General features: G+C 45.3%; 1 protein-coding gene across 1 annotated transcript; it reads left to right on the forward strand.

Annotated features, from left to right (window-relative positions):
- The first annotated feature begins 6,770 nt into the window (after positions 1-6,770).
- LOC310633992 (uncharacterized protein) lies at positions 6,771-15,883 on the forward strand. The gene is made up of 6 exons (XM_083352029.1): positions 6,771-7,375; positions 9,177-9,294; positions 9,395-9,450; positions 10,169-10,271; positions 12,315-12,398; positions 12,969-15,883. The coding sequence occupies exons 1-6, from the start codon at positions 6,977-6,979 to the stop codon at positions 13,868-13,870; spliced, it is 1,662 nt and encodes a 553-aa protein (XP_083208155.1). The 5' UTR covers positions 6,771-6,976; the 3' UTR covers positions 13,871-15,883.
- The last annotated feature ends 5,655 nt before the right edge of the window (positions 15,884-21,538 follow it).

The raw sequence follows: 21,538 nt of genomic DNA on the forward strand, positions 1-21,538 counted from the left end.
GGAGAGAGAGGGGGGAGAGAGAGGGAGAAAGGGAGAGAGAGAGAGAAAGAAAGAAGGGAGGGAGAGAGAGAGGGGGGAGAGAGGGAGAGAGAGAGATAAAGGGAGAGAGAGAGAGAAAGGAGAGAGAGAGAGAAAGAAAGGGAGAGAGAGGGGGGAGAGAGAGAGAGAGAGATGGGGCAGAGAGAGAGAAGCCCCCCTTTTTAAGAAAAAAAACGGGAGGGGGACATCCAGCTTTGGAAGGGAGATCCCTCCGCCCTTGCAAAACGATTCCCGCCCCCCCCCTCGCCCCTTTTTACAAGGAAGGATTGGGACGATTGACTGGGAGGTTTTGCAATGCACAAATCTGCCATGTTTGCTTGTTTTTTTACTCCCTTTCTTTGGGGGTGGGTGGGGGGTGGAGGCAGTCAGAAAAAAAAAATCAAGCCCGGCAGAGAGAATTGTGGTTCCTCCAAAAAAAAGAAAAGAAAAAAAGGCAAAACTGTCCCCCCCAGCTGAAATGGTATATGGACTAGGACGTCCAATTGGGCAGAGGGGGACCCGTTGGGAAGAAAGCAAATGCAAAAAATTTGCAGCCGGAGATGGGTGGGTGGGGAAAACCTGAGAGGCTGGACCGCCTATGTGTGTGTGTGTGTGGGGTATGTGGGTATAGGCATATTTTTATTTATTTATTTTTGCCATGTCTATGCAATGTATATTGGGGACCCAGATTGCTGGGGGCAATAAGCTGACTTTGTAATAATGGCGCTTGGGGAGGGGGGGCGAAAGCCCTACTAAGCAGGCATATACATAGAATGAAGGCTATTGCTAAGCACATTGGTTTGTGCTTAAATTGTAAGCCACCCTGAGTCTTCGGAGAAGGGCGGGATATAAATGGGATTAAAATAAAAATAAAAATATTGGAGGCTTGAGAGCTGTGTGGAACAAAATCTCATTTTTAACGGGTGCCGATTAGCAAAAAGACTTACAAAAGACTGGAACACACCCCGGGGTGCAGAGTCCCCTGCTTGGGCGGCGGGGGGGGGGGAAGGGGAGGGTTGAACTAGATGACCTGTGAGGTCCCTTCCAGCTCTTGTTATTCTATCCTACCGGTAACATGTCCTCGCTGCCAGCCTTCTTCACTTAATCTTCCGTAGTTGGTGGCATCTTATCAGTTTCCAAGCTAGATTGCTGGGCGTAAGATGGCCATATTGCTAAGCACATTTGATTTGTGCTTAGATTGTAAGCCGCCCTGAGTCTTCAGAGAAGGGACGGATATAAATGGGATTAAAATAAAATAAAATAAATATGGTCCAGGAGGAATGGGAACACGGGAAACCTGCACAGATAGTCCTTGATTTACAACCATTCGTTTAGTGACTTTTGAATAGATTGATATTGGAATAGAATAGAATAGAATAGAATAGAATAGAATAGAGCTGAAAGGGACCTTGGAGGTCATCTAGTCCAGCCCCCTGCTCAAGCAGGAGAACCTATACCATTTCAGACAAGTGACTGTCTAATCTTTTCTTTAAAACCTCCAGCGATGGAGCGCCCACGATTTCTGGTGACAAGCTGTTCCACTGGTTAATTGTCCTCACTGTCAGGAAGTTTCTCCTTAATTCCAGGTTGCTTCTTCTCTTTGGACAGTTTTTATCTGTTGCTTCTTGTCCTGCCTTCAGGCGCTTTGGAGAATTAGTTTGACCCCCCCCTCTTCTTTGTGGCAGCCCCTCAAATACTGGAATGCTGCTATCATGTCACCCCAAGTTACAGTGTCACTGAAAAAGGACTTCACGGCTGTTTTTCATACTTACACGAGTGTAGCGGCATCCACATAATCAATCGCGTGATCAAAAAATCAGAGGCTTGGCAACTGACTCGTACTGATGACGAGTTGCGATGTCCCTGGCGGTCATGTGATCCCCTTCTGCGACCTTCCGACAAGCAAAGTCAATGGGGAAGCCAGATTCACTTCACAACCAGGATGCTAACTTAATAGCTGGGGTGATTCAGTTGACAACTGTGACAAGGATGACTGTGAAAGGGGGCAAAACCGCCATGTCGCTTAGAAATTTGGAGCTCAGTTGTGGTCTTAGCAACAGCCCGTAAGACATATGCACCACTTCGCGGTGCTTTACAGCCCCTCTCTAAGCGGTTTACAGAGTCAGCATCATGCCCCCAACAATCTGGGTCCTCATTTTACCGACCTCGGAAGGATGGAAGGCTGAGTCAACCTTGAGAAGTTGAGAGACAAACTGCAGGCAGCTGGCAGTCAGCAGAAAGAGCCTGCAGTACTGCATTCTAACCACTGCGCTACCAGGCATAAAGATTAAAATTTTAAAAAATCCAAAAAATTTTAAAAAACAAAAGATTTTAAAAAGTGCATTGAAAAAGAAAATCAAAACACCTGACACCTATACTCTTATCCCCCCCACCAATTGAATACTGATTAATATATTAAAAAGGTAAAGGTTCCCCCGCACATGCGTGCTAGTCGTTTCCAACTCTAGGGGCCAGTGCTCATCTCCGTTTCAAAGCCGAAAAGCCAGCGCTTGTCCAAGGACGTCTCCGTGGTCATGTGGCCGGCATGACTAGACGCTAAAGGCGCACGGAACGCTGTTACCTTCCCACCGTAGTTGTCCCTATTTTTCTACTTGCATTTTTTACGTGCTTTCGAACTGCTAGGTTGGCAGAAGCTGGGACGAGTAACAGGCACTCACTCTGTTACGCAGCACTCGGGATTCGACCCGCCAAACTGCCGACCTTCTGATCGACAAGCTCAGCGTCCTAACCCACTGAGCCACCGCGTCCCTTGATTAATATATTACTACAATGTTAATCATCTGAGTTTCTGTATGGGTGACTTAGAGAAGTCACTTATCTGAAATGGTATAGGTCAGTGATGGCGAACCTTTTATAGACCGAGTGCCCAAACGGCAACCCAAAACCCACTTATTTATCGCCGGGTGCCGGGTGGGCATGGCCCACTGGATGGACATGGCTGTGGTGAGTGGTCATGGCAGATTGGGTGGGTGTGGCCAAGGTGGGCATGGTCACCTCAATGTTGCTCGTGGGGATGGACGCCTGTGGGTGGTGGGCAGGGATGGAGGAGATCCAAGGCTTCTCTGGCAGGTCGGATGGTAGGAGGCTCGTCCTGCGGGGTGAGGCAAGGCAGGGCGGGGGTGCCATTGCCACGGGGCAAGGCAAGGCAGGGGCTGCAGCGGCTGCTGCCTGACACCATTAGCCCCCACACCCACAGAGGCCAGCAACGCATGGGGGCCAACGGTGTCCGTCAGCAGCCACAGCCTGCTGGCCCCTCGACCAACACACTCGGGCTCCGCAACCCACCGCCAGCAGTTCAAGGAAGCCGCCTCTGAGTTGGGTGGCCGGCAGCTGAGGAGGTGATGCAGTGGGTTGTGCCCAGGAAAAGGAGAGCATGCAAGGCCAGGAGAGATGGGATGGGGGAGAGAGGGGCGAGGGAGAGAAACCAGCCATGCCGGTGTGCATCCAGCCACATGGGGCCTCGGTGAGTTAGCGGGCGCTTGCTTCAAGAGAGATGGTTGCCACCTCTGGGACATGGCGAGTGTGCCCACAGAGAGGGCTCTGAGTGCCGCCTCTGGCACGTGTGCCATAGGTTCGCCACCACTGGTAGAGGTTCTGCTTGAGCAGGGGGTTGGATTAGAAGATCTCCAAGGTCCCTTCCAGCTTCTATTCCATTCTATTCTTTCCCATCCCCATCTTTTCCGTTTCCCATCCCTGCTTAGCTTCTCAGCTCAGCCAAAGTTAAGCCCACACAACCTGGGAGATGCAGATATGTACTTAAATACACTTTGGGCCTTCGGTCTCGTGAAAGGAACACAAAAGAGCTTGGAGTGTGGGGTTTTAGCCAGGCATCCCTACATCTTCTCTCTCTCTCTCTCTTTCTCTCTTTCTCACACATACACACACACATGAGAGAGATCTGACTTGGCTAGCTATAAGTAGTCCTCGAGTTACTGCCATTCATTCAGTGGTTATAAGTTACAAGGGCCCATAAAAAAGTGAGTTAGGATCGTTTTTCCAGACTTAACGACCGTTGCAGCCTCCCCATGGTCGCCGCTTGGCAACTGGTTCGTATGTGTGATGGTTGCTGCAAGAGTCCCTGGAGTCGTGTGATCTGCTTTACACGACCTTCTGACAAGCAACGTCAGCGGAGAAGCCAGGTTCAGCGACACAGTCGTATTACTGACTGAAGAACCGCAGTGGCTCGCTTAACAACGATGTCACAAAAAGTCATAAAATGGGTCGTGTTTTTTTTAACCGCTGGCTCGCTTCGCAGCAGCAATTGCAGACTCAGTTGTGGTTATATGTTTGAGGGCTACCTGTATTGTGAGGAAACAAGAGTCCCAGAGAGACTCTTGAAGCTGAATGAAGATGTTGGGTTTCATTCTCTCTTATGCTGAAGGATTTTTTTTTTCCTCTGCAATTTTCCATTTAAAGGAAGATGTCCAGTTGCGCTCCTGATATTTTGGTTGATTGATTGATCAGGGTTTTTTTTTAATTTATAACTTTCATCGACCATCTCAGTTCCCAGTCAGCGTAGCAAGGGGTTGTGGAAACTGTACAGGTGGCCCAAAGCTGGGACACTGGATTTTCTTTTCTGTTTTTTCTTTGAAAACATTTTGCTTCTAATCCAAGAAGAGCTGAAGAAGCTTCTCAGAGGAGAAACAAAATGTTTTCAAAGAAAAAAAGTTGCCTTTTTTGGAGGAGGGGGGGGAAAGCACCTTTGGGACAACCATGACTTGGATGATTGAGAACCTCCATAGATGCTGTAACACAGGGGTCTCCAACCTATAGGCCGTGGCCTGGTACCAGGCCCTGGGCTGTTCGCCAACGGCCACGGAAATGGCTGACTGGTGCGTGGATGCGCATTCCCCCACTCGCGCTAGTGCTTCCAGCCCCATCGCAGGCCGCATAGCACAAACAGGGCCGCGGCTTAAAACCATTCGTTTAGTGACCATTCGACGTGACAACAGCCCTGAAAAAAGTGACATATGGCTATCACTGCATCCCCACGATCACATGTTTGAAATTTTGAATGCTTGGGATACGTTCATGACAGTTGCCATGTTCTGGGGTCACGTGATCACCGTTGCAAACTTCCTAGCCAGCTTCCAGCAAAGAGAATCGGTGGAAAAAAACAGATTCACTTGATGCAGGGGTAGGCAACCTTGGCTCTTTTATGACTCGTGGACTTCAACTCCCAGAATTCCTGAGCCAGCCATGCTGAGGAGAAATTCGAAGCTGAACCATGCTGGCTGAGGAATTCTGGGAGTTGAAGTCCACAAGTCATAAAAGAGCCAAAGTTGCCTATCCTTGACTTAATGCCTGCCTAGTTCATTTAACAGCTGGAATTGATGCACTTAACAGCCGTACAAAAATGAGGTGGTTAAAATTGGGCACAGCTCACTTAATGACCTCTTTGCTTAGCAATGGAAGTTTTGGGCCCAGTTGTGATCGTAAGTCAAGGACTGCCTGTAATTTCAAGCAGTTCCTACTTAAAGCTGACTTCATCCATGGCATTCCTCCATAGAAAGCTGGGTTTGCATAACGTGGTTAACACTTGAGCTGTCTTAGCATTAGGGGGTCCTTGGTGCTCTCTGACCTTGCTTGTTTTCTTGCAGATGTTTCATTACCCCCGCTGCCGGTTTGTATTCTGGTGTCTTTCCTGTCTGAGTGGGGGCAGTCTTAGGGATTCTTTGGCTGGGCTGTTTACTAATGTCTCTGGCAGTTTCTTGATTGGGGTGTTGTTTACTTGATTGTTGGTGTGATGTTAACCTTGGAGTTAATCTATGCAGATCTGGGTGCTGATTGCTGGTGTGGAGGTTCTGGAGCCTTTGGGGGGTGGTTGTCCCAAAGATGCTTTTTCAGGAGGCAACTGGACTTTCTTGTTCTTCTTTAAAGATGTTCCGCTTCTCATCCAAGAAGCTTCTTCAGCTCCGACTGGATGGTAGGGAATGAAAGGATTTATACTCCTTGCAGACAGTTGGTCATTTGCATCATTTTAGAGAGTCGTTAAGGCCACTTGGGTTGACCCTGAGGACAGAGATAAACCTCCAAGTGGCCTCAACCACTCTCCGAAAGAATGCAAATGACCAGCTGTCTGCAAGGAGTATAAATCCTTCCATTCCCCACCATCCCGTCGGAGCTGAAGAAGCTTCTTGGATGAGAAGCGAAACGTCTTCAAAGAAAAAACAAGAAAACCCAGTTGCCTCATGAAAAAGCACCTTTGGGGCAACCAGGACCTGGATGACTAAGAATCTCCATAGATATTTTAGGCTGGTTGATTGTCTCTTTTGCATAGTCTATAGATGTTGTTAATGTCTGTGTGTCTATTGATGGCTGATTTGTCAGAGTGCCAGGCTTCTAGAAATTCCCTGGCGTTTTTCGACTTGGCCTGGTCTAGGACTGTCACATTTTCTAAATTGAAACTGTGGTTAAAATCTGTCATGGTGGCTGTTGCGGTTTTTGCACTGTATGTTGTAGATGGCTCCTGTTTTTTCTTCTGGGGTTGCTGGGTCTTTGGGTTTGCTTAGAATGTTTTGTAGGGCTTTAGTTGGCTTGTGTGCTATGCCGATTCCATGTGGTTGTAGCAGTCTGCTTGCGGCTTCTGAGATATTCTTGATGTATATGGCAGTGTAATTCTTTTTAAGGTGTGCGTTGTGTGTGCTGTATTGGGTTGACTGGTCAAGGGCTTTTTGCTTTAAGATGGTTTAAAAAATAAATTGCAGCTGGCTAGCTTCACACAACACACACTGTTTATAACATTTACAGTCTTCAAATCCCGGGGGAGAAACTAATCTGGCTGTCTGATACGCAAAATACCACTTTAATCTCAGCAGTGCAATTTGTCTTGCAAATCCCAGGGCTGAAGAGTTTCAACCATCTGAGCCACTGGAAGAAACTTGGCCATCCAGCAGCGTGGATCTTCTGACCTATTTGGGGTAGACAGACTTCAGCGATGGAAGAGCAAGATTTGGCGAGCCTTGAAGCTGGAAGAAGCCTCAACGTCCTAGAGGTTGGAAACGGGGCCGAATTCTGGGGGAAGAAGGTGCAGAAGATCCTGCGTGGGGTGCATGGTTGCTGGGCCGAGCAGCACAAACGGTTCAGGGAGTTTTGCTACCAAGAAGCAGAAGGTCCTCGGGAGGTCTGGAGCCGAATTCATGACCTTTGCCACAAATGGCTGAAACCCAAAAGGCATACGAAAGCTCAGATCTTGGACTTGGTGATTTTGGAGCAGTTCCTGAAAATCCTGCCCCCAGAGATGGGGAACTGGGTTCGAGAGTGTGGCCCAGAGACCAGCTCCGAGGCTGTGGCCTTGGCGGAAGGGTTCCTTCTGAGCGAGATCGAGGGAGCACAAGTAAGTGCATTTTCATTGGCTCTATTGTGGAGGGGATGGGATGGGATGGGATGGGATGGAATGGGATGGAATGGAATGGAATGGAATGGAATGGAATGGAATGGAATGGAATAGAATAGAATAGAATAGAATAGAATAGAATAGAATAGAATAGAATAGAATAAGAATAGAATAAGAATAGAATAAGAATAGAAATAGAATAGAAGGATAAGAATTGTGGATTTAGCTCCCAGAATTCCTCAGCCAGCCACAAGTCTTAAAAGATGCCCAGTTTGGAGACCCTTGAACTAGAGCAGAGTTCCCTCAACTTTTCGGGGATGGCGGGCCAGAACGGGACGGAGGGGGAAAGAAGGGATGGTTTTGTGGGAGGGGTAAATGTGTGCACATGCACAAACACCCATTGCTCGCACAAGTGGAGCCACGAATGCCCGCAAGACTCACGGTGACACGAGTGGGGCCGCGAGCACCCACAACATTCGTGGTGATGCAGGCGCTTGCACGCCAAGCCACGAGCACTCGCATGAGTAGGGTTGCACAAACACCTGCGACAACACTCACGCTATTGAGGCCACGAATGCCTGCAATGCTCGCAGCGATGCCTCCAGAAGTGGTGAATGCTCGAACGCTTGAAGTTTTTAAGAAGAGACTGGACAACCATTTGTCTGAAATGGTATAGGGTTTCCTGCCTGAGCAGGGGTTTGGACTAGATGACCTCCAAGATCCCTTCCAATTATTCTATTCTACTCACAACAGGGGAGCTGTGCACGCATATGCAGACACACATACCTGCCAGCCACTCACATGGCCACAGAGAGCACTACTTTATCAGCAGGACTCAAGAGCTTGTCCACTCTGCCTGATCACCCTGGACCCTAGATATAACCATGCATGGACCATCCCTCAAACAACCAGCCCCTATGTCACAAAGGGCTTCATAATGATAAGCATCTTGAAGTGCCAACTGGTAACCAGTGAAGTTCACATGAACTTATCGAGTCAGGCCCAACTTATTTTGCTTACCTGTCAGGACCCACCCCAAACCATGTCTTAGGAATACAAAATTCTTGGAGTCAAATCTATTCCAAAAAGAATCTTTACTATGACATGCTTGGTTGTAGGAAACGAGACAGGACTTAATATTATTCCACGAAGTAAACCCTTATAAAGAGTTCCCGGTTTAACCCCCCTTAACCCCATTTGGTCAGTCCCCCATCCTTTCTCTCGTACCATCCCTCTCATGGGAAAAAGGAACTTAGGACCCTTCATGTTTATTGCTCTCTTCCGTGACACAAGCCAGATGCTAGCCTCCCCCCCTTTTGTTTCCCCAGTTCAAAAGGCTTCTCCTTTCCTTTGAAATGCCTAATACCGGTTCAATACACATCTATCCTCTTCTCTTCGGGAGATGGCAGAATCCATGGAATAATGTTTGAAACATTCCATTTATGAATATGGTATCAATGGATTCTGACATTACCTTTCATTTTAATGGAAACAAGTGAATCCCAAGAGATTTGTAGGCAGGTAATAGAAAAACTAAAATTCTCCCGCAAAGAACATGCTTTTCCTTTTTTTTTTTTGCGGGATATAACCAAATTGGAATGTGAACCTTAAGTACATGGTTAAATAGGTTTGAAAGGGAACAAGTCATAATCATAGCGATTTTGAAATCAAGACTCCCCGTTGGTTCTTCGAGCAGACTTCCATAAAGCCGATAATTTCCTGGCAACGTGAAGGATTGAACCCAAATTTGCAAAAATGGTGACTAATTTTCTTGGTGTGGATTCTTTCCTCCCGGTTCCAGGCACAAGGGATGCTGGCCAGACCTGCCTCTGAGTTTCCCGACACGGACAATTTATCAGCCGACATAAATCCGAGGCCACGGTTTGAGAAAATTGTGGATGATAAGGCCGCCTCTCTAGGTAAAGTTTAGTGGATGGTAATTTCATTATTGAGTCACCTTCTCTGACGGTCCTGTGTGAAAGATACAAAATGTGAAATGTGCCTTTGCTTTACCTGCAGAAAATGAAATGGCCGTTGATGGTGGGATGGGAACCGCTTCTCTGCAGTCAGATCAGGTAAGGATAATGTAGGGAAGCTCAGGAGTAAACGTGTCTGCAGAATAGGTGGCTTTCATCCGAATAACAGAAACAAGGCTGTCCCTTTCCAGCACAAGTCTATGGAGATTCTCAGTTATCCAGGTCATGGTTGTCGCAAAGATTCTTTTTTCTGGAGGCAACTGGACTTTCTTGTTCTTCTTTGAAGACGTTTTGCTTCTCATCCAAGAAGCTTCTTCAGCTTTGACTGGATGGAAGGATTTATGTTCCTTGCAGACAGCTGGTTATTTGCATTCTTTTAGAGAGTCGTTGAGGCCACCTGGAGGTTTATCTGTGTGGTCAGGGTCACCTGAGTGGTGCAAATGGGTGTGGAGCCTTCTTGGAACTGCTGAAAGGACTGTGTTGTAGACTGGAGACAGATGATGCCATGTCCCTCCCCCTGTGTTGAGAGAGGTTTGTTCAAAATAGAGGGGTAAGGATACAACGTCATCTATCTCCAGTCTACAACACAGCCCTTTCAGCAGTCCCAAGAAGGCTTCACACCCATTTGCACCACTCAGGTGACCCTGACGACACATATTAACCTCCAGGTGGCTTTGCGATACGTTAAACAAAAAAAACCATGTTTTGGCTTTGCATGTTGTATGTCGGTCTTGTCACTTTCTCTCTGTTAAGAAGTTTGAAGACAGCTGAAAAAAATGTTGGGTTGTTGAATGACATGTTTTCATCATTTTTTCAGGGCTCAGGGCCCGTTAACAAAGTGGCTACAGAGAAAAGGAATCCATTAGATCCAAACCAGATGGACACAATAGAAGAGAATTATGGGACCTTGCCGTCTCTGGGTAAGTTTTCTTCTTGGCTACAAGAACCAGAAATCAGAAATGACTGCTATCAACTGTGCTCTGTGGGTGAGTTCTAGAGCAGGGGTCCCCAACCTGTGGGTTGTGGCCTACTACCGGGCTGTGGCCTGCTGGCCATAGGGCCACAGGACAGGCTGGCCAGTGCACGCACATGTGCACGCCCACACCGCCACTGATGGTAGTGCCGCTGCCGCAAGGCACAAACACAAGGCACTACACCGCGCAAGAACGGGGCAGTGCTAGAGAGTATCAGGTGGGCGCTAGTGCCACCCCGTTTGTGTCACACACTTGCTTTCAGCCCCATTTTGTACGCGATGCCCATGCGCACGCGTAAAATGCTGCCCCCTCCCTTTCCCTCCCGCCGCCAACTGAGAAAGGTTGGTGACCTCTGTCCTAGAGCAGGGCTTTTCAACCTTTTCACCCATTGTACCACTTTTAGGATATGGCAACATTTGAGTACCGCCAGTCACCTAGCAAGGTGTCAAAAACTTGATGACCAAGAAAAAAGTGATGAAGTACAGGTAGTCCTCGACTTACAACAGTTTGCTTAGTGACTGTTCAAAGTTCCAATGGCACTGAAAAAATGAATCAGTTGCCAAACATCTGAATGTAAATCACAAGACCCTGGAGATGCTGCAATATTCCAGCTGATCGGCGCTTCTTCTGGGCTCAGAAGCGCCAGGATCAGCGCCGAGCTCCAGCTGGAGCCTGGCGCTTCCACTCAGCCCTGACAGCCCTGGAGAAGCGCTGACCCTGGCGCTTCCACTGAGCCCTGACAGTCCTGCAACTCCAGCCATCTCTCGCTCAGGCTTGTGCGGTGCTGCCACCGGTTCAGCTCGTTCCCCTCCCACACTACCACTTTTCTAGGATGGTCGTGTACCACCTGCCAGGTGCCAGTGTACCACAGGTGGTACCCATACCACTGGTTGAAAAGCCCTGTCCTAGAGAACAGCAGTAAGCTGATCCATGTGGATTGTAGAATGCAGTGAGATTAGAGAGCCAGTTGTCTAGTGCAGGGGTCCCCAAACTGTAGGCCGCAGTCCACTACCGGGCCATGGCTTATTGGCCACTGGGCTGCATGAGTGGCTGGCTGTTGCACTGGTGTGCATGCATGCAATTACAGCCCCACTCACACAAGTGCTGCCGCATGCTTCATGACGTTCGCATCCCCGCTCGCATGGGTATTCACAGCCCCACTCACGAGAGTGTCACCAGCATTCACAGCATAACTTGCGGCCTCATTCGCACGAGCATCACAGGCATTCACAGCCCCACTCGCACAAGCAAAGGCTGTTCATGCACATGCCCATGTTCACACATACACACCCCACACAAACTATCTCTTCTTTTTCCCCTCCCACCACTCTGGGCCACCAACCCCAAAAGGTTGGGGAATTCTGGTCTAGTGGGTAAGGTGTCAGGCTAGAAACCGGGAAACCGTGAGTTCTAATCCTGCCATAGGCCTGAAAACCAGCTGGGGTGACCTTGGGCCAGTAATTCTCTCTCAGCCCAAATGACCTCACATGATTGTTTTTATGGGAAAAATAGGAGGAGGAAAGAGTATTATATATGTTTTATTATTTATAAAAATAATAAAGGCAGCAAATAAATCATTTTTTAAAAAAAAATTGGCCTGAGCTACAGTAACATCATTAGAGCTAGTGAGTGTGAAGCTTGTTCCCTGTTTGTTTACAGTAGCACCCCCATCAATGCTAGCAAGATAAGCTACTGGTTTGTCACACTGAGTTATTTGCAAAAATATGAATAAATAAACACCAATACTGGCTTAATTCATGCTAACTGCCAGGCTCCTTGTCCACGATTCTTTCTGTGTTTTCTATAGGAACCTTCAAACTGTCCAGTTAACCTTGTTGCTCTTCTGTGTTTAAGAACTACAAATACTTGCCATTAGTGTCTTAACTTTAATTAAGCAATGGGCCAAATTTAAATCAATAATGGTTTGTTATCATAAAATGCACCAGAAGTAATTTTTCATTTTTTTTCCCCTTGCTACTCTTGTTTCAGTGCCCGAAACGAAATTCACCTCATGGCAGGAAGTAACTGAGGACCCATCTGTCAAGGATTCTCAAGGAGAAGAAAGACCAGCAGGCAAGCATTCAGTTCACACATTGCATTAAGCCATGGCTTGCTTAGCGATATTTACTGAATAAATTATAATCACCAAATTCACTAAGCAGAATGGAATAGGGTAGGATGGGGATGGGATGGGATGGGATGGAATCGAATATTTATTGGCCAATTGTGATTGGACTCACAAGGAATTTGTCTCTAGTGTATAGGTTCTCTGTCTACATAGAAACAACAAAGTGATATGTCATAGTGCCTAAGTGATGTCATTATGTCCAAACTAAACAAACAGCTTTTCATTTTGCATATATAGCATCATCTTGGTGATTGTGCTGTGTCATGCTTTGCATTAATTTAATAATGGTTTAAGGAATAAGCCCCAGCTGGCCTGGATCTTGTAAAGTGTGAAGGCATAAATAATGATTTATAAACCACACTTTACGAGCAAATATAAAATACAGTCAAAATGTGATTAGTATCATTTTGGTTGAAGGTATTGTCCAGACACCACCTCTTCTTTGAGTCTAGGGGCTGTTCCAGAATTGGAGATAAAGTTTTGTCTGATTAGGTTCCTCTTATTGATTCCCTCAGATGATGGAAAAAGCGGTAAACAGGATAAACAGAAATTGGAAGAAAAACAGAAATGGGGAGAGAAACCTGCCTCTTTTGAAGAAGCCGACTTCTCTCAAATTCCAAAATTAGAAGAATATAATGAAGAAATGAAAAATACGAGTAATAGTAGAGAAAAGCTCCTGAAATCCCTTGAGCAGGTAAGACTGACTAAACCGCAGAGAACAGGAGATAAAACCTACAAATGCTTAGAGTGCGGAAAGAACTTCACAAACCTTAAGTCACATCAAAAGATGCACACGGGTGAGAAGCCATACAAATGTTCAGAGTGTGGGAAGAATTTCCGGTACAACATGAATCTGAAATCACATCAGCGAATTCACACGGGGGAGAAGCCATATAAATGTTCCGAATGTGGAATGACTTTCAGCTACAGCATGAATCTCAAAACGCATCAAAAAAACCACACTGGGGAGAGACCGTACAAATGTTTGGAATGCGGGAAGAGTTTCACTCACAGCATGAACCTGAAGACGCACCAGAAAATCCACACGGGAGAGAAACCCTATAAGTGTTTGGAGTGTGGGAAGAATTTTAGTCACAGCATGAATCTGAAGACCCACCAAAGAATTCATACCGGGGAGAAACCCTATAAATGTTCTATCTGTGGAAGGACGTTCAGGTATAGCATGAATCTGAAAACACATCAAAAAAGTCACGCTGAGGGGAAGTCACACCAACGTTCAGACTGCGGCAAGAATTTCAGCGACAGTGCAAACCTGAAGTCGCATCAAAAAATCCACACGGGAGAGAAACTGCATAAATGTTCCGAGTGTGCAAAGCAATTCGGTAGCAGTTCAGACCTTAAACTGCATCAGAGAGTACATGCTGGGGAAGAACTCCCTAATGCACCCAAGGAATGAGTTTAAAGTCACTGTGCAACCTGTAAGAAGATTGCACTGAAAGGATATTGTTGGATGTGGGATCCTACTTTTCACCTCTTCTATCCAGGGATGTCTACAAGGTGGGGTTAAAAATAAGTCACGTTGAGGGCCCTGTGATTGAATCCTTGTCCCTTTTAATCTGTCTTGAACAGGAATCGCAGAAAGAAAAGCAGGGCTTAGATGATGTGGCCATGATTACCATCTAGATATTTTCAATACTTCCTAGAGTTATTCCTGCTTGCCTCAAAATATGGAATGGATTGAGTGTTCTAAAATGCTTAGTGTTTGAGGTTAATTTCATTGATAGTCTTAAAAATGTTGAATTCCAGCCGAGGACCAACTGCATGTTTTATGTGCAGTATTATGCCTGCTTAAAATTGCATCAAGCAATTTCTCATGGAAGTGAGAAGTAATAGTCCCACGCATGCTCACCTGCCGCTTGTGCAGCTCAGCTCCAAATGGGTTACAGCCTAGGAGTTCGGGGCCTCTTGCATCAGGTCAGGGAATGTAGAGAGGGGAGAATCATATTAAATTGTAGAACATAGAAAGGGAAGAATCATATTACCGTAAGTTGTAATATGGACTGAAGTGGGGGGGGGATTTCCCATGATCGCATAATGCTTCATTTTAAAGAGATTCCATGAAGTCAATGGAAAGATATGTAAATAGTCAAGGATCAGTTTTTATCTGGCCGATCTGTAGCCAAGGAGATTCAGCATGGTAGACCAAGATTGCTTTGCTCAAAATGTGGCAGAAAAATCCTTCTAGTACATATATGTGTATTTTTAATTGGGCACCTAACTAGTGACCTCAAATTAACTTTGGCAAAAAAAACCCTATCATTATACTTAATACTATAGTTGATTTGTTGGTTAGCGGTGGGTTGTTTTTTTTAATATCTCCATACTGTCACCTTTACACCAACGGTCCCCAACCTTTCTGGCTTGGCGGCCCAGCACTGGGAAGAGCGGATGGTTCCATGCAAGTGGCAGGCAACTATGCACAGCTCCATTATGCGAGTGGAGCTTCACGCAGAAGCACAGGTGCCTGCCCCTTGCGCAAGTGAAGCTTTGCATGTGAGTGCAAGCGCCCGCAACTCACATAAGCGGAGCTCCACACGCATGCTCACCTGCCACTTGTGCAGCTCAGCTCCAAATGGGTTACAGCCTAGGAGTTCGGGGCCTCTTGCTTTACACAGTCATTTTTAATAAATGAAGTGTTGTACTGCCTGCTTATCTTTGACCAGGACTTGCCTTTAATTCAAGGTTCCCAAAACTCTGAAAGAGAAATATGGAAGTTTTTTTTTTTTTTAAAGAAAACCTGAATTTTCCTTGTGGGGCAAGTTTTTCAAAAGCAGCTTTCCCCATATAAGCCTTTGTAAATTTTACTACTATTGATAAGGAACTCTGGGTAGTGTACATAATTTAAATGCTGTGGAAGATGGGAGAGTTGATGAAGGAAAAATTAAAATTGTCAAACTGCGATGGTCTTATTCTTTCTGTTGCAATGACTGTGGCAAATGGAACGTTATAGATGCTTTCGAGTGAAATTTGAAGGAGGAATTCCTTTGCATCTCAACATTTGGCTTATAGGCTTTAAAAAGTCAGTGAATCAAGGAAAACCTTTCGGACAAACTGATCCCATACTCCAGCTTAAAATTTAATCTGCGTTCCTCTTTCTCTGTTTCTTTTTCTTGCTTGCATCATGTCATTTTCATTTTTTTTGATTCAGTTTGTCCTCGTTCTCCACCCCATTGCACAATCTTCTGTAAAATAAGATCTGGAGTACCGAATCATCATTATTTCCAAGAACGTGTTTGGTTTCCACATAGGCCCAGGAAAATGATCAAAGTTTTTTTAAAAAAACATGGCTGTAGCACAGTCCGGTGTATCATTCTACTTTTCCAGAAAAATGTCATTTCATCTAGATATTGATGGTAAATATTGTGGTGAGCCAGAAAATGTTTTGGTGAATAATATAAGCACCTGCTTAATGATTATTTTTTTCTTTGAATTTGATCATATCTGCATTGCCATCATTTTGTGAAAGGGCAATTCCCATCAACCATTTTCTTTAGGTATCAATGATCCTGTGTACTCTGAATTTGTAAAGTAAAAGATTGAGGGCCTCATAGTTCTCATAATAAAGATTTCATAATAAAATGTTAGGGATTTCATAACTAATAGTATTTTCAGCAGTTCTCTTACTTCTCATGAAGAATTCCCATAGGAGGGAGTCCCATAAGAGGATGAAAAGAGCTATACTCTACAGTAAAGGGATCCACATTATTAAGAAACCTTACAAATGCATACAGCGTGGAAAGAGCTTCAGGTAGAACTATTACCTTAGTCTGAAGGACATGGATCAGAAAGAGAAATAATACTGGATACAAACAGCCGACTACGTGGTCAGAAGTTATTGACTTTGCTTACTGTTACTTAGGTGAATGTACAATATAGTTTGGAGTCTTCAGTTGCAAGATAGAAGCAATAATATGCTACCTTGGTACTCCCTGAGTTTGGTTGTTTTCTTGCAGACAGTTCACTAGCATTGATGATAGTACCTAGTGAGGGTAATTAACCATTTGCAAGAAAACAACCAAGCTCAAAGAACACAAAGGACCCTTCATTTCAACCCAGAGCTACAAGTATTCTCGTTTATCGCTAATGATATGCTATATCTCCCAAGAATTAGGATGAATATTTGAAAGGTGCTGTGAAAGCCTGACCTGAGCATTTTTAAATGAATAAGGGGGAGGCCACACACACACACACACACACACACCAAATAATGTCAAGTAAATAGTGGGGCAGGTAAAGGGTATGAGATATCTAATATAAATATGGGGATTCATACTGTAATTCATAGTTCATAGTAGTAAAATTGGAAGGGACCTTGGAGGTCATCTAGTCCAACCCTCTGCTCAGGCAGGAAATCCTATACCATTTCAGCCAAATGGCTGTCCAGTCTCTTCTTTAAAACTTCCGGTGTTGGAGCATTCACAGCTTCTGGAGGCAGATTGTTCCACTGGTTAATTGTTCTATCAGAAAGTTTCTCCTTAGTTCTAGGTTGCTTCTCTCCTTGATTAGTTTCCATCCGTTGCTTTTTGTCCTGCCTTCAGATGCTTTGGAAAATAGCTTGACTCCCTCTTTTTTGTGGCAACCCCTGAGATATTGGAACACGGCTATCATGTCCCCCCTCGTCCTTCTCTTCATTAAACTAGAGATACCCAATTCCAGCAGCCGTTCCTTATATGTTTTAGCCTCCAGACCTCTAATCATCTTTGTTGCTGTTCTCTACACTCTTTCCAGAGTCTCAACATCTTTTTTACATTGTGGTAACCAAAACTGGAAGCAGTATTCCAAGTGTGGCCTTACCAAGGCATTGTAAAGTAGTATTAATACTTCATGTGATCTTTATTCTATCGTTCTGTTAATGCAGCCTAGCACTGTGTTGGCTTTTTTGGCAGCTGCAGCACACTGCTGGCTCTTATTTAAGTGATTGTCCACTAGGACTCCAAGATCCCTCTCAGAGTTACTACTATTGAGCAAGGTACCCCCTATACTATACCTGTACATTTGGTTTTTCAATTTCAGGGTCTCTACAAATACACAAAGGGACGCGGTGGCTCAGTGGGTTAGGACGCTGAGCTTGTCGATCAGAAGGTCGGCAGTTTGGCGGGTCGAATCCCGAGTGCTGCGTAACAGTGAGCGCCTGTTACTCGTCCCAGCTTCTGCCAACCTAGCAGTTCGAAAGCACGTAAAAATGCAAGTAAAAAAACAGGGACAACTACGGTGGGAAGGTAACAGCGTTCCGTGCACTTTTGGCATCTAGTCATGCTGGCCACATGACCACAGAGACGTCCTCGGACAAGCGCTGGTTCTTCGGCTTTGAAACAGAGATGAGCACCAGCTCCTAGAGTTGGAAACGACTAGCATGCATGTGCAGGGGAACCTTTACCTTTTTACAAATACACAAAATATGCAGTGAATAGGAAGAACACAACATTTCAATGCATGGAGGGGACTATGATCTAATACACAGTGGGATGAAACTCCTGCATGGAATGCAAAGAGTGAAGGGTAAAATGAAAAGGGAGGAAGAGGAAGAGGAAGACTACTGTAGGTAAGGGAAGCACAGATGTTTTTTGAGATTTAAGAAATTAAACAAGGGCCCAGTCAAAAGCACTGTAAGAGTGATGAATCTTCAACCCCTCTCTTCTGAAAATGGGTAAAATATTTTAGAATGTTAAGGAATAAGGAAAAGGCGGCAGGATGGGGGACCTGATTGAGGTATATAAAATGTCTGAAAAAAAGAAGCGACATGAAAAAAAAGCCTCACAAAATGTTAGGGTCCAAGGATCCAGTGAAGATTTGGGAACAGAACAAAGGAAGTCGTTCTAACAGCAAAGTACTTCGTAACATTTGTAAGAAAATGCTGTGATTGTCATCAATCTCTGGTCGTCATTCAATACAGTGGCATTTTTGGTCTTCCATTGAGATTTACACTTGATTCTGTTGGTCTTCAGAGGTATCCATTTAGTTTTCCTTGCATAATAAACTTTCTGGAAACTAAGAAAAGTATATTTCAGTTCTCAGCGATGGAAATCAAATTTGCAATGCACCAATTTGTGGTCATTTCAAAGAAAATATGAATACATTTTGTGTAGAGGGTATAGGATTCTAAGCTCTTTAGGTTTAATCTTGTCCTAATTTCATACTTGATGAAGATCATTTTTAATTCTGTATTTTAACATCCTATGATGGATGTTTCTCCTCAAATTCCTTTATTAAACTGCTCCTATATTTAGCTGTTTTCTCTCCCTTATTAAATGAATTCTACTTTACTTGCTGAGAGGAATGTGCCATCTCAGTTTCTTCACACTTCTGTTTCCTGAGGTAATTTTGTTGTTGTAAAACTTGGTTATTTGGCAATTTTTTCCATTTAGCAACATGATTTCCTTCAGTATTTTTTTTCCTCTTCAGCATCTCCATTTTGCTCTTCCATAGCTTCATATACCAGATGCCACAGCCACCATCTTTTATCCCCTCAGATCAGGGGCTGTTCCTCAATAAAAGTGTTTCTTAGTATCTTCAGTACAAAAGCTGCAAAGTCCTCCCTTTGAGAGAGATGTTGGGGCAAAGTCACTCAGAATTACTGTACTGTTTTACTAGAGGTACAGCATTGGGTTTCTACATTAGATGTTCCCCACAAGCAGGGAGTAACTGTTAGCTCCGCCCCTTCAAACATTCCCCTTCTTGAATATTCCAAATGTCACAATAGCAGTTGAAGTGGGAACTTTCAGAGTCATGTGACTTCAGGGTTTCACTTTAGATGAGACCAGAGAGAATAGAATAGAATAGAATAGAATAGAATAGAATAGAATAGAATAGAATAGAATAGAATAGAATAGAATAGAATAGAATAGAATAGAATAGAATAGAATAGAATAGAATAGAATAGAATAACAGAGTTGGAAGGAACTTTATAGGTCATCTAGTCCAACCCCCACCCACCCCCCAGGCAGGAGACCCTGCCTACACCATTTCTGACAGATGGCAGTCCAGTCTCTTCTTGAAAGCTTCCAGTGATGAAGCTCTCACAACTTGTGAAGGCAAGCTGTTCCATTGGTTGATTGTTCTCACTGTCAGAAAATTTCTCCTTATTTCTAGGTTGAATCTCTCCTTGATCAGTTTCCATCTGTTACGCCTTGTCTGGCCTTCAGGTGCTTTGGAGAATAGGTTGACCCCCTCCTCTCGGTGACAGCCCCTCAAATATTGGAACACTGCTATCATGTCACCCCTGGTCCTTCTCTTCACTAGACTAGCCATGCCCAGTTCCTGTCACCCTTCTTTGTATGTGTTGGCCTCCAGTCCCCTAATCATCTTTGGTGTTGTTGTTTTTCTGTGTTTGGGAGAGAATGGCTCTTGGCCAACATCTGGTTTCTCAACTGACTACACATCCCTTTCCATAAAGAGAAAGAGTTCAACCTTTTCTCTAGTCTAGCCTTGGTGGAGCAGTGGGCTAATGCCTCCTTAAGTAACACCAGCTGCCTGCAATTAGTGCAGGTTCGCATCCCACCAGGCTCAAGGTTGACTCAGCCTTCCATCCTTCCGAGGTAGGTAAAATGAGGACCCAGATTGTTGGGGGCAATTAAGCTGACTTTGTAATAATGCCGCTTGGGGGGGTGCGTGTGAAAGCCCTAATAAGCAGGCATATACATAGAATGAAGGCTACTGCTAAGCTTGTAAGCCGCCCTGAGTCTTCGGAGAAGGGCGGGATATAAATGGAATTAAAATAAATTAAAAAAAATAGTCTACTCTAGAGGGAAAGCAGAGAACGGTTATCCACATTAAAGGGAAGCAGCTTGAAAGCTTGGAACATGGGAAAAATAATGATTTCAACCACTGCTTCAATTTATATCAAAGCATTGAGGAAGAAAAATCATATAAATACTGACAGTGTGGCAAAATCTTTGATGAGCCATCCCCAATTCCAGCAACCGTTCTTGATATGTTTTAGCTTCCAGACCCCTGATCACCTTTGTTGCTCTTCTCTGCACGAGTCTCAACATCTTTTTTTACATCGCAGTGACCAAAACTGGATGCTGTATTCCCAAGTGTGGCCTTACCAAGGCCTTAGAAAGTGATAAGAGAAGAGCTACACAGCGGCCTTACCAAGGTGTTGTAAAATGGTAGAAAGGGGTAGAAGAGCCACACAGCGAGTACGCCTTGGCAGGCTTTAGCGGCATCTCCCTCTCCTCCGGCCATCCTGGGCGGGAAACCTCACTTCCCCGTCCACCGCCCCGCAGGCTTGGCACGCAGGACCCGCCAGAGGGCGCCCCTCGCAAACAACCGCCGGGTTCAGACGAATGTCTTTTGCTCGCTCCGGGGAGAAGCATCTCCCCGATGCTTGCAAAAGAGGGCAGGAAGTGACCGTTCCCACGCCCAGGGTGCGCTTTGCAGGAAGCGGACAGAGCCTGCAAATGGATCCTTCCTTCCTTCGCTGGCCCTTCCTTTCCCGCAGATGCCCGGATTGGGAAGTGCTTCCTTCGTCGTGGGAAAGTAAGCCAGGCTGGGAGATCTTCTCAGACTCCAGATCTGAAGGGGGGCGTGTCTTAAGGGGCTAAGCTGAAAATCCCCCAATATTCCCACCTTCTGCACTTCCCACTCACCTGCCCCATTTTTATAGAGCGCGCCGGACTCTTATTTCTGCCAGGAGAGGAGCTTCTTGGTTAAGAGACTAAATTCTGCACTTCTCTTAAAGACTCTAGGGCTGGGTTTCTGCTAAGAACATCTGCAACATCTGCAGTTCAGAAGATCTGGGTTTCCTGGCTTGGGAAGATGTCTTCTTTCCTGGGCTTGAAGGCAAGGAAATATTCCTTTCAGCAGAAGTTCAAAGGGCCAGGCTGATCTGCATCCCAGGTTGGTTATTCCCCCAGATATCTGAGTCCTTCCCTAACCCTAACCCTAACTTTCAGGAGAGACTTTGTATTAATGTGTAGCCGGGGTGGAAGTGGTATATGTGTTGTTGTTTTTTTAATTCCATTTATATCCCGCCCTTCTCTGAAGACTCGGGGCGGCTTACAAGCTTAGCAGTAGCCTTCATTCTATGTATATGCCTGCTTATTAGAGCTTTCACACACAC

The sequence above is a fragment of the Vipera ursinii genome, assembly GCF_947247035.1.
Source record: "Vipera ursinii genome assembly, chromosome: 2".
Lineage (NCBI taxonomy): Eukaryota > Metazoa > Chordata > Lepidosauria > Squamata > Viperidae > Vipera > Vipera ursinii.

Excerpts from the sequence above, each read along its gene's own strand:
- LOC310633992 (XM_083352029.1), top strand. The coding sequence starts at position 6,977 with ATGGAAGAGCAAGATTTGGCGAGCCTTGAAGCTGGAAGAAGCCTCAAC. Across the intron at positions 9,451-10,168 it reads CTTCTCTGCAGTCAGATCAG|GGCTCAGGGCCCGTTAACAA; the intron begins GTAAGGATAATG and ends TCATTTTTTCAG. Across the intron at positions 10,272-12,314 it reads TGGGACCTTGCCGTCTCTGG|TGCCCGAAACGAAATTCACC; the intron begins GTAAGTTTTCTT and ends CTCTTGTTTCAG.